At 63.8% G+C, this 12,445-nt stretch overlaps 2 protein-coding genes across 4 annotated transcripts; both read left to right on the top strand.

The window, feature by feature from the left end:
- Positions 1–3,014: 3,014 nt before the first annotated feature.
- On the top strand, positions 3,015–5,760 carry SPATC1 (spermatogenesis and centriole associated 1). Its single transcript, XM_005235211.3, has 5 exons — positions 3,015–3,341; positions 3,420–3,575; positions 4,361–4,576; positions 5,073–5,221; positions 5,351–5,760. The coding sequence occupies exons 1-5, from the start codon at positions 3,110–3,112 to the stop codon at positions 5,672–5,674; spliced, it is 1,077 nt and encodes a 358-aa protein (XP_005235268.2). The 5' UTR covers positions 3,015–3,109; the 3' UTR covers positions 5,675–5,760.
- Positions 5,761–6,555: 795 nt separating this feature from the next.
- On the top strand, positions 6,556–12,377 carry LOC129784212 (sphingomyelin phosphodiesterase 3-like). 3 transcript variants are annotated; one of them, XM_055800725.1, is made up of 8 exons: positions 6,556–6,571; positions 9,704–10,692; positions 10,788–10,860; positions 10,952–11,092; positions 11,188–11,278; positions 11,376–11,439; positions 11,960–12,113; positions 12,194–12,377. In XM_055800725.1, exons 2-6 carry the CDS (start codon positions 10,405–10,407, stop codon positions 11,407–11,409), a joined length of 627 nt encoding a protein of 208 aa, XP_055656700.1. In that variant the 5' UTR covers positions 6,556–6,571; positions 9,704–10,404; the 3' UTR covers positions 11,410–11,439; positions 11,960–12,113; positions 12,194–12,377. The 3 variants fall into 3 exon arrangements, with proteins under 3 accessions (XP_055656700.1, XP_055656699.1, XP_055656698.1); XM_055800724.1 differs by lacking the exon at positions 6,556–6,571 and adding an exon at positions 7,609–8,765 and having other exon boundaries at positions 8,813–10,692; XM_055800723.1 differs by lacking the exon at positions 6,556–6,571 and having other exon boundaries at positions 7,609–10,692.
- The last annotated feature ends 68 nt before the right edge of the window (positions 12,378–12,445 follow it).

Here is a 12,445-nt window from a genome sequence, read left to right as displayed (position 1 = left end):
CCGAAGCTGCCCCATCACTCCCCTCCTCAGCTGGACGGGAGAAGGCTCGTGGGTTGAGATGAGGACAGGGAGATCGCTCAGCAACTACCGTCATGGGCAAAACTTGACTTGGGAAAATTAATTTTTTACAGATCAAATCAAAGCAGGGTCGTGAGAAATAAAAATTATATCCTAAAACACATTCCTCCCACCCCTCCCTTCTTCCCAGGCTTAACCTCACTCCCCAGTTTCCCACCTCCTCCCCCCTCCCATGGGACACAGTCCTCCACTAGCTTCTCCAACCTGAGTCCTTCCCACGGGCTGCGCATCTCCATGACCTGCTCTGGCATGGGTCCCTTCCATGGGCTGCAGGGGGGGGATCTGCTCCCCCGTGGGCTCCATGGGCTGGGGGCACAGCCTGCCTCGGCGTGGGCTCCCCACGGGCTGCTGGGGAATCTCTGCTCCGGAACCTGGAGCCCGACCTGGGGTCTGCAGGGCTGCTGCTCTCACGTGTTCTCACTCCGCTCTCTGGCCACTGCTGTGCAGGTTTTTCGCCCCTTCTTAGTTCTGTTACCCCAGAGATACGTTATCGCTGTCGCTGATAACGGGCTCGTCGCGGTGGGTCCGTCTGTGAGCCGGCTGGTGTTGGCCCATCGGGCACGGGGGGAAGCTTCCAGCAGCCTCCTGCAGCAGCCACCCCTGTAGCCCCCCACTGCCAAAACCTTTCAGCACAAACCCACTGCGCCGGGCCAGCTGGAGTGGCAGGGGTATGGCAAGGGGCTGCAGCACAGCCCTTGAAGGGGTCCCAGCAGCAGGAGGGGCTGTAATGGCCCCCCATGTGCAAGCCCCTGGCACCCACAGCAGCAGGCTGGTGCTGGGGGGGGGGGGGGGCGGTGTCCTGCGACCAAGGCAGAATGGGGATGGAGACAGGGTCCCCACCATGTGTCCCCCACAGCGGTGGCACACAGGGATTGTTGTCTCATAGGTGGGTTTGTTAGCTGGTGTGTGGTGCCGATTCAGACACTGAATTGAGAAATTTCTATTCATTTATTTATTCTAGTTTGCACAAAGTAGGGAGCAAGGTGGTTACCCCCAAATGCTTAGCTCCCTGATTGTCAAAACTTTACACTATTCATATTTTTCAACCAGCTAATACATCAGTTTTATTGATTACAAGTTACGTATTTCATTATTTAGTACTTGGTTTCCTATTTTAAGCAATTCTCTTGTTTCTTATGTTAATTAATCCGCTTGTTCAGTCTCTATTTCTCTTTGGATCGGGGAGTTTCTTGAGTCAGCAGTTAATGAGTTGGTGGCCAATGAGTCAGCGGTCACTGAGTACCGGTGGCCAATGAGTTGGTGCTCAATGAGTTGGCAGTCAATGAGCTGGTGGTCAATGAGGGTCATGATCTTCCCCTGCCACAATTACCTTTCCCCTAGTTTTTGCTAAAGATCAGCTACCAGCAATGTATGCAATTTTATTAAGTGTTTGATATCAATGAGGTTCAGAAAGGACCCTCTTGTTTTCTAACTCGTCAGAGAGGAGTCTTGGTGCAGCTGGATCTCATCCTAGTCTCAGATTTGGTCAACTGTTTAGGTCTCAAGGATACAGCCATTCATCAGAATCAACGTTTGCCTGCCAGAGCCCCTTCAAGGGCTTTCCCTGAAACAGTTTAGTGGATTTGAAGAAAAATAGATGATTTATTAAGGTGACAGATATAACAGGTTCAGAACTGCCATTGATAAATGCACTTACTGCAACAATTGAGCTCGAGTTATGAGTTCAGCGCTTATGTTAGTAATGTTGTCCCAGCTAACATCTGAGGTAGTCAGAGGCATGAGTCTCGCCCAAGTGGCATCCCTGCTCGGGGAGGAGAGAGGTCCAGGACTGTCAACAGGTGCCCAGAGTAGTTGTCCTCTAAATGCCAGGTTTATAGTAACAGCAAGGTGGGACTAAGTCAGTTATGGTGTACCGATGAAGGGAAAGAGCGTACCCCCAGCAACTCTGCTGATGATAGAGAACTGGGAGGAGGGGCTGGTACACTAGAAGGCTGCGCTGCCATTCAGAGAGACCCAGACAGGCTGAAGAGTTGGGCAGAAAGGAAACTCATGGCAAAGGACCTCATGAAGTTCAACAAAGGCAAGTGTAGGGTCCTGCACCTAGGGAGGAATGACCACAGTGACCAGTACAGGCTGGGGTTTGACCTGTTGGAAGACAGCTCTGCAGAGAAGGATGTGGTGGACAGCAAGGTGACCATGACCATGAGTGTGTCCTCATGGCCCAGAAGACCAATGGGACCCTGGGGTGCATTAGGTGGAGTGTGGTCAGCAGGTCGAGGGAGATGATCCTCCCTCTCTACTCTGCCCTGGTGAGGCTGCATCTGGGGTTCTGTGTCCAGTGCTGGGCTTCCCAGTTCAAGGGAGACAGGGAACTGCTGGAGAGGGTCTAGGGCTATGAAGATGATGAGGGGCTGGAGCATCTCCCTTGGAAGGACAGGCTGAGGGAGCTGGGGCTGTTCAGCCTGGAGCGGAGAAGGCTGAGAGGGGACTTACCAACGCATACAAAAACCTTAATGGTGAGCATCAGGAGGATGGGACCAGGCTCTTCTCAGTGGTGCCCAGCGACAGGACAAGGGGCAACGGGCACAAACCACAGCACAGGAGGTTCCATCTGAACATAAGGAAAAACTTCTTTCCCTTGAGAGTGACAGAGCACGGGGACAGGCTGGCCAGAGAGGCTGGGGGTCTCCTCTGGGGACATTGAAACCCCACCTGGACACGACCCCGTGCAGCCTGCTGGAGGAGAGCCTGCTCTAGCAGGGGGTTGGGCTGGGTGGTCTCCAGAGGCCCCTTCCAGCCCCCACCGGTCTGTGGTTCTGATTGTTACATAAACAGAGACCAGGATGGAGGCGGGGACATACTGCCACAGCCCGGGCAGGGGCGGGGGGGGCTGTCCCTTTGTGACATCCTCTGGAAATGTCCCTCCCTGGCACCCGCTGTTGGAGACACCATGGCCGCTCTTGGTGTCCCACAGCAAGCCAGGGCCTTCCCGTGCCTCTGGCCCCAGCGCTGCCATTTGGCACAGGGCCCGTGTCAGGGTGAACGGCCTGGCCTGGTACCAGGGGCTGCCATGGAGCCGGTGCCCTGCAGCTACCACCCACGTGCGGGGCTCTTGGTCTTTGCCTGCTATGACCGGCTGTGGCGAGAGATCGAGGCGCTGCTGGCAGAGAACGAGGAGTTGATGCAGGTGGTGGGGCAGCTCAGGCAGCAGCGGCACCTCCTGCACGGCCAGCCCAGCTCAGCACCCCCCCTCACCTCCGTGCCCTGCTCTGCTGGGGGATGCTTCAACTTCCTTAGCCCAGGTGGGGGGCATGGGTGGCTCTGCAGTGGTCCTGGGCCAGTGGGTGCTGCAGTTACAAATACCCTCCCTCTACATGCAGCCAATGCTTTGGAGCGGGATCTGGCACCCCTGCAGCAGAGCCCCATCTCCCAGACCCCGCCTTGGCAGCACCTCTGGAACCAGCAGACCCAGGATGGCATGCTGAGCAGCACCGACATCAGCAGCGGGGCGCTTTCACTCACCACCAGGAGCAGAAGTATTAGGGGGGAAACTGGCGGGGGGGGGAGGCTGACCCCAAAGCTCATGAGAGAAGGGGTAGTGGGCTGAGTCCCATCCCATCCCCATCACATCACAACCCCCATCCCATCCCATCCCATCCCATCCCCATCCCATCTCATCCTGTCCCCAACCCATCCCATCCCATCCCACCTCATCCCCATCCCATCCCCTTCCCCATCCCCATCCCCATCCCCATCCCCATCCCCATCCCATCCCCTTCCCCATCCCCATCCCCATCCCCATCCCCATCCCATCCCCTTCCCCATCCCCATCCCCATCCCCATTCCCATCCCCATCCCCACCCACATCCACATCCCCTTCCACATCCCCATCCCCATCCCCATCCCCATCCCCAACCCATCCCATCCCATCCCACCTCATCCCCATCCCATCCCCTTCCCCATCCCCATCCCCATCCCATCCCCTTCCACATCCCCATCCCCATCCCCATCCCCATCCCATCCCATCCCATCCCTTTACCTATACTGCGGCCTTGTGTTTCCCCATGCATGTTTGTGGGGCCGGCACAGGCAGGAACTGTGGATTGCAGTGTGCGGGGTGTGGGTGTGGTACAGGGACCCCCAGTGCTGTCAGGACTGAGACTGCCATCCTTGCCCTGGTAGCCCTGCCAGTGACCATGCACGACAGCCCCGGCCGCAGCAGCCCCCGCCTCTCCTGCCCCCTCAACTGCTTCGGCTCCACTGGTCACCCCCCCCGGCCTCCGGCTGCCCTGTGACCCACCACAGGACCCCCTGGCGCCAGCCCTGAGCAGCTCCAAGCTGCGGCTGTCAGACCTGCAGGGGCCGGAGGCTGGGGTCCCCCCAGCCCTGGTCCCACCACCACCAGCCCCAGTGGAGCAGCAGCCGCTGGACCTGCAGCTGCCGGACACCTGGTGCAAGGAGCCCTCCTGGAAGGTGGCCCATGATGCCAACTGGCTTGCTCCCAGCCAGGAGCTGCCACAAAGCTCCAGATTGCAAGGTGAGGGCTGGGGCATGGCACTGGCAGGGTGTGCGGTGCTGCACCCCTGCAACTCCCCACTCCCACAGCTCCGTGGCTGGGGGACGCGGTGAGGTCCTGGGCAAGCGGCTACGGTCACCCTGTGCCAGGGGACACATGGGAAAGCCAGGGAGCAACAGCCCCTGGGGATGCCGTGGCACCATCTGTGCAGGCAAAGGTGGCATGGCAGCTTTTCTGCCCTGCAAAGCCGGCATATGGCATCTCTGCGTGGGCAAAGCTGGCATATGGGTTTTCCATCCAGCCAAACCAGTCTGCTGGCATCCCTGCCTGGCAAAACCCAGCATACTGGCCTTTGGACCCACACACACACACACTGGGACCCTGGCACTGGGTGGCAGCAACAAAGCCTGGCCTGGTTCTGGGGTGGCAGGGGGCATGGGGACAAGTTGGGGAATGGTCACCGGGGTGGCAGTGCCGGGTTCGTGCCAGGCCAGGGGTAAGTGCCTGATGCTGGCAGCTCCCGCAGCCAGCCAGCAGCCAGCATGGGGGCAGCTGGTGGGAGAGATCGCCTTCCAGCTGGACCGCCGCATCCTTGCCAGGGTCTTCCCCGACTGTGCCCGGCTCTACGGCTTCACTGTCACCAACATCCCTGAGAAGATCATAGCGGTAGGCTCATGCAGCTCTGCCAGGGAGCCAGGCACGGTGCCCATGGCTGCAGCCCAAAGCACCCTGGCTTCCCTGCCACTTGGGCACCCATGGGTGTTGGGGACCCACCTGCCCTGTCTCCCCTTGCAGACCGCCCTCGGTGCCATGCCAGGGAGCTTCGACGAGCAGTACTGTGCCGCCGCTGCCCAGCGCTACATCAGCCTGCTGGGGCGTCTGCGGGCACTGGGCTACAGCCCCACAGTGCACCCAGCCTTTGCCGAGTCCCTTGTCAACACCTATGGCATCTTGCTGGAGCTGCCAGGGCCCGATGCCCATGCCTGCCACAGCCCAGACTTCCTGCGGCGCGTGGTAACTGAAACGGTGCCACCGGCGGAACAGGCAGATGCGATGGTGCTGCATGAGTGCCTGCAGGAGCTGGCACGGGAGGACGGGCAGCCCCTCTTCCTCCGGTGAGCGGCTGGGCTGGCCCCCACACCGGCACCAAACCCACCCCGGCTGTGCCGCTGCCAGCCAGAGCCCCACACCGTGCAATAAACCTGTTCCAGTGCCCTCACCGTTGTGAGCTGTGACAAACACCACTGTCATCACAGCTGCTTCTGCTCAAGGACACTCCTGTGACATGGGTCCCACAGCTCTGGCACTCCGGCAGCAGCTGTGATAATGAGGGGTTGCGGGGAGGTTAGCACCAGAGAGAGCCCAGCACCACGTCCCAGGCTGCACAGGGTGCAAGTGTGCAGGCAGCGGAACTGGGGTGCAGGCAGTATTGCAGGCAGCATTGCAGGCAGCAGTGCCAGGGCAGAGGTCACACTGCGGTAGAGACCGCATTCCTTTTCCTTTCGGATGCGGGCAGGGGAAGCCGATTGGATGGGGAAGCGAAAGCCAGGGATTGGCACCAGGGCACCCATGGTGCTGTGGTGGGGGAACCCCAAGTATGGGAAACTTCATACCCTTCTGCCCCTGCCCAGGATGCACCGCCAGCATCCCCCGGGCCCCATGGCACAGCCAGGTCAGGGCCTCAGCAGGGGTCTCACCATGGTGGGCTGGGACCCTCGTGCCGAGCTGTGCCAGGCTGTGCCAGGCTGTGCCAGGGTGCCAGCAGAGGGGCCAGGTCTGGGGGATTTGGGCATCAGGGAGCCTGCGGCGGTGGCACGGCAGAGGGGCCAGGGCTGGGGGGCCGGGGGTGTGTGTGGGGACCCTTCCTGCCTGTGGCCACTTCCTCCCACAGCCAAAAGGGGAAACGGCCGCTCGGGGCCAACCGGCCCCAGAGGGAACCCCCTGCCGTGCCGTGCCAGGCTGTGTCCTGCCAGCAGCACCAGTGGCCCTCGGGTGGGGGCACGCGGCATCTCCCAGGTAGGTGAGGGGGGTGGTGTGGACCCCTGTGCCGGGGGTCTGTGCCAGGCGAAGTGGGGTCAGGCAGGCAGTCCCACGGGCGCAGGTGGGTCGGAGCTCAGCCATCATGCTGGATTGGAAAACATGGGTGCTCTGGGACTGGTGCCAGCGGAAGGAATTGGGGGAGCATCCTGTCACACCCCCCTGGGGCTGGCACAGCCGGAAGATGATGGTGGCAGCTGGGGGGTGACACGGATGAAGGCTGCGCAGACAGAGGGGTTAGTGCTGCTGCTTGGCGGGTGCTGTGGGGTTTGGGGAGTTCCAGTCATCCCCATCCCCGCCACAGTCTGCCCCCCACCCACGGTACCGTGGCAGGCTCAGGTATGATGGCTCATCCTCGAGGCACTGGCTCAGGCGGCTGTGATGCCTCCTCACTTGATGTTCCCCACCTCATCCTCACTGGTCATAGCCGCCTCCAGTCCATTTCGGCAGCCCTAGCATGCCTGCAGGCCAGGACGCGGCAGAGAAGGGGTTACAGCCCTGGGAAAACCAGTCGTGGGTGTTCACCGGACGGGCAAGGTGCAGTGCCAGCAGCTCAGCGGCCGCCGGCTCCCCAGCCCACCGCCGCGGCCGGACCCCTGCCCGCAAGCTCCCCAGCACATGGTGCGCTGGGGGGCGGCTGGCGGCACCGCTTGGCACGGCGGTGGCAGCAGGGGGCTGCCGGTGTATTGGTGACAGAGGGCGGCATTTGCCACGCACCCAGGGCAGGAATGCGGCCAGCCGGCCGGCCCAGGGCTGGATGGCAACCAGGCACGGCCGGGGCCGCGGCTAATTAGACCACGGTCCGGCCCGGCGGTGAGCGGATGTTTGTGACCTGTTGAGCTCTCGGCACCAGCGGCGGTGTGTGAGCCCCCGGCGTGCCGGGCAAGCGGTGGCTCTGAGCAGACGGTGGCCACAAGCTGACGGCAGCAGCGGTGCAGGCCCCTCTGGGCAGGCGGAGGCGTTGGTGCCGTCGGCGATGGCCCCCAGCACGCAGGGCAGGGAGGTGAGTGGGGGGGCACGCAGGGATGCAGGACATAGTGTGACCCCGAGGAGTGGCACGACTGGCGGTGGCGGGGCAGCACAGGCAGGGAACCGGCACGGGCAGGGAGCCGGCGTGGGCAGGGAGCCAGCACAGGCGACTCGGGGACTGCCTGGCCCTCAGGTTAGGGAGCAGCACTGGCAGCACCGGGGCAGGTGCCACTCGCGCCCCCCGGCCACCAAAAGCCTCCAGCAAAGGCAGGGCTGGGACAGAGCTGCCGGGCAGTGTGGCCACAGGCGGCACCCAGCAGCGCGGAGGGCTCGGCTGCTGCACCCTGTGGAGCCGGTTGCTGGGCAAACACGGCCCTGGGTGCAGCATGTGCCGGGGTGAAGCTGTCAGTGCCGCAGGGCAATGCCCATTGCTGCTGCCTGCACTGCAGGGCAATGCCTGTTGCTGCTGCCAGCACCACGGTGCAATGCCTGTTGCTATTGCCAGTGCCACGGGGACAATGCTGCTGCCTGCTGCCAGCGCCGTGGGCACCATGCCCGCATCAGACCTGTGAGAACAATGCCAGCTCTGCCTGCACGGCGGGGCAGTGCCCACTGCCCCTGCTACCAGGGCAGAGCCCTCCGGCACTGCCAGTGCCATGGGGTCGATGTGCGGCAGCTGCAAGCACTGACCCCTCTGGGTGAGGGCCAGGAGTTTTGGGGGGATCCCAGCACCCCCATACCCGGTGCTGCCACGCAGGTGGGGCCGCTCCCAGCCGGGCTGCACACACTCACGCTCCCGTGATGGCAAATTACCTTCCCGTGGGAGTCAGGGATGCCCACATGGCCGGGAAGTGACAGCACCTGGGCTGAGTCATCCCCTCTGCACGTGCCACCTGGGCTGTCCATGGCACTGTGGGGCAGAGCACCCTGCTGGGCTCCTGCCACAGAGCCATGTCCCCCAGCGGAGCGGTTCCCTCAGGGGTTCTGCCCCCCAGGGACCCCCATGGCAGGAGAGGACATGGAGCCGAAGCCCCACCGGTGCCTCAGGGTTGGGGGGATGAAGCCGGAGTAGCCACAGCCAAGAGCTCTGGTCTGGTGGGCAAGTGTGGGGCAGCCTGGTGGGCAGGGGGAGCTCAGACCCCCAAGCCAAGGGCACCCAGAGGCTCTGCTGTGGCCAGTGACTGCAGCATCCCCACTGTCCCCAGTGACCCCTGCATCCCCACTGTCCCCAGCATCCCCACTGTCCCCCAGTGTCCCCCAGCATCCTCACTGTCCCCAGCGTCCCCAGTGCTGGGAGCGGATGTGGGAGGGCAGGGACGGCTGGGTGTGAGGCTGCAGTCAGGCAGGACTCAGGCAGGAGTCACCAGCCGCGGGGTGAAGGGGCAGGAGGAGGCGGATGGGCAGCATGAGGTGTTGGGCCGAGGAGCCGGTTCCTGGCCTGTAGCACGGCCGCGAGGCATGGAGGCGCCGGGAACCCGTCAGGCCAGGCTGGCCAGTCCCGGCCTCGCCAGGGCTCACCTTGCCACGGCTCAGTCGTGTACCATGCCGGCAGCCAGCGGGGCTCCCGGGGACAGGGGGAACAGCAGTCCCTGACCCCCCCCCAGCCCAGCAGGCAGGTGAGTGGGCGGCGGTGGGGTGGTGCTGCGGGGGCATGGTGTGGGACAGGAGCTGGCGCAGGGGGCAAGGGTGGCTGGTGCCGGTGACACAGGGCAGGACCAAAGGGCCCCGTGGCATGCAGAGAGATGCCATCGGGTTGCTGAGCAAGGCCCCGGCTCCAGCATGCCCCTCCTGGTTCTACCTGCCTGAGGTGGCTTTGGGGAGCCCGGGGACCCCATTGGGACCCTTCAGGGACACGGCAGGGGCCAGCAGCCCTGCTTCAGCTGTGCCCAGCCCCCGCCACACGCTGCAGGTGCTTTCTCTCCACCCCCAGCAGAGCCCAGGGATGCGTGGGATGATGCCCAGGGATGCGTGGGATGATGCCCAGGGATGCGTGGGATAATTCCCAGGGATGTGTGGGACGGCCCTGGCCATGGGAAGTTCCCACGGTGGTGACTCAGCTGTGGCAGGCCAGCATGAGGGTGGGGGGTTCCCACTCTAGGCTGCACTGTCCCCACCACCCCTGATCTGGGGTCTCTCCCGTAGGTCGTGCCGGCTGCACCAGAGCCCCCACGCAGGAGCGAGGGGACGTCGTGCTCCCCCTCAACCCCCTGCCCAGCCACCCAGTGCCCACCGACACCCCCCACATGCTGCTGCGGGAGTCCCCCTTCCCCAGCCGGGTGCTGGTGGCCCTGGACCGCCTGGCCCGGTGGCTGCTCACCCCCCAGCTCCTGGGCTGTCTTCAGCCTCCTTGACCTGCGGCAGACAACGGAGGAGCGGAGGCAGGCTCGGCTCCAGCGGTGTGGACGGTGCCACAGCTGCACCAGGCAGGGGCTGGCCGGATCGGTGTATGTCATGCTGTTGCTGCTCTCGCTGCCCCTGGCTGCCCTGGGGCTGCTGCTGTGGCTGCCTGTGCAGGCAGTGCGGCGGCCTTTTGCCTACCAGTACACGGCAGGCACAGCATCGGTGCAGCCGTGGGACCTTCGACAGCGCCGGACCTTCACCTTCCTCAGTGCCAATGTCTGCCTTATGCCCAGCGGCTTGGCCAAGTTCAGCAACCTGGGGCAGACGCCACAGCGTGCCGTCTACATCGCCCGCCACCTCACCCAGGTGCCACCGGACCCTCCCAGCGCCCGGGCTGGCCTAGTTAAGCCACGCAAGGCGAGGTCAACAGTTACGGCGGGACCCTCTCCACCCCCTGGCAGCCCCCTGGCAGCGCGGCAGTGGTGGCGGTGGCGGCAGAGCCCATGCCGGCGGTTTTGTCCGAGCATTTCCCAGCAGATGCTGACTTCATCTGCCTGCAGGAGGTTTTCGATGGCAGGGCCACCACGTGCCTGCGCCAGCAACTGGGCAGCATCTTCCCACACATACTCTCTGAGGTGGGTGCCCTCGGGCTCTGGGGCCGTCGGCTGAAGCTGCTCAACAGCGGGCTCTTCCTGGCCAGCCGCTACCCGCTGCTGGCCGTGCGGTACCACGGCTTCCCCAATGGTGCCCGCGAGGATGCCCTGGCCGCCAAGGGGCTGCTGGTGGTCCAGGTGAGTGGGTAACCCCCCTCCCTCCTCTGCTGCAGCGGGCAGGGTGCTGCGATTTCCCTGCTGAGGGTGCTGCCTTCCCCACTCGCCCCCCCCAGGTGCTGCTGGGCTCGGTGCAGGGGCAGAGGGTCGTGGGTTACATCGGCTGCACCCACCTGCAGGCACCCGCAGGTGAGGGCCACGCTCCTGCTCACCCAACTGGGGTGACCTGGCGGTGCCGGGGCGATCGATGACACCGTGTGTGTGTGTCCCCATCCCACAGCCGATGCCGCCATCCGGGATGAGCAGCTGACGCTGGGGCTGCACTGGCTGCAGCTCTTCCGTGAGGAGCAGGAGCAGCGCGGGGACGTGGTGGCCTTCGACATCTTCTGCGGGGACCTCAACTTCGACAACTGTTCCCGAGGTCGGGGGGGTGATGGGGGGGCAGGGGGGTGGGGGGACAGAGGGTGCTGGTGGTTGGTGGGGGCTGATGGCAGAGACGTGTCCCCCTCCCTGCAGGTGACGAGCTTAACCAGCAGCACCAGCTCTTCAAGGTTTACCAGGACCCCCTGCCGCCGGGGGCCTGGGCAGGACGCACCGTGGGGCATAGGTGGGACCTGCCTCCCCCAGCCCCCTCATCCCTGTCCCCAGTGCCTATGGAGGGGGACGCAGCAGGGGTCCCACTCACAGCCCGTTGCCATCCACAGGCACCCTGCTCAACTACCTGAAGATCTACGATGAGCCCGTGTCCACTCCGGAGAAGCTGAAGAGGTGACAGGGGTGGGACAGGGCTGGTGTCCTGCAGGGACAGCCACCCATGGCCTTGAGGTGGGGAGCGGGATGTGCCAGCCAAGCCCCAGCCTGGAGGGGCAGCGCTGGTGGTGGGGGTCCCTCCATCCCCGATGTCACCACGTCCCCTGTGCCACCAGGATCCCATGCCACCATGTTTATGAGCGACCACATCCCTGTGCCAGTGTTCCCATGCCACTCCTCTGTGCCACTGTGGCCGCATGCCACCACAACCCTTTGCCACTATGTCCCTGTGTCACCACACCTCCGTTCCACTACATTCCCATGTCACCATGTCTCCATGCTACTGTGTCCTTGCACCACCGTGTCCCTGTGCCACCACAACCCTATGGCACCACATCCCTGTCCCACCATGTCCCCACCCCACCGTATCCCCATGCCACCACATCCTCATGCCACCGCATCCCCATGCCAACCATGTCCTGTGCCACTGTGTCCCCACACCACCATGTCCCTGTGCTACCATGTCCCTGCTCCACAGGACCCTCTCGCAGCCGTCAGGGCGGCACCAGTACCTGGCAGGCCCGATCCTCTCCAGCGGGGAGCCCGACCCGGCGGCCCCTGGCCCCTGGCAGGGCCGGCGCTTGGATTACATCCTCTACCGCCCGCACCACAGGGACCTGCCGCTGCAGACGGTGAGCGTGGGCACCACAGGGTGGGGGGTGCCCAACCTCCCCCCTGTGTCCCCGGCCCTGACGGCCCCTCTCCCCAGCAGGAGGTGGCAGGGTTCTCCGTCATCACCCAACTGGCCACCCGCTCCGACCACCTGCCCGTGGTCCTGCGGCTCAACGTGGCCCCTGCGACCCCCTGAGCCATGGCAACAATCTGGCAACAATCCGGCGACGCTCTGGTGCCCGCGCAGTTTTAGCTTCTGGTGCAAAATAAAGGCCTCAAGTGCAGTGGGTGCTGTGCTGGCATCGGCCCCGTGGCGCTGGGGGATCAGGGCGGAGGGAGCCATGGGGCAGCT

This window comes from Falco peregrinus, chromosome 3, assembly GCF_023634155.1.
Source record: "Falco peregrinus isolate bFalPer1 chromosome 3, bFalPer1.pri, whole genome shotgun sequence".
Taxonomy (NCBI): Eukaryota; Metazoa; Chordata; class Aves; order Falconiformes; family Falconidae; genus Falco; species Falco peregrinus.
Note: the sequence above shows the minus strand (reverse complement) of the source record. Positions and strands in the feature narration are given on the sequence as shown.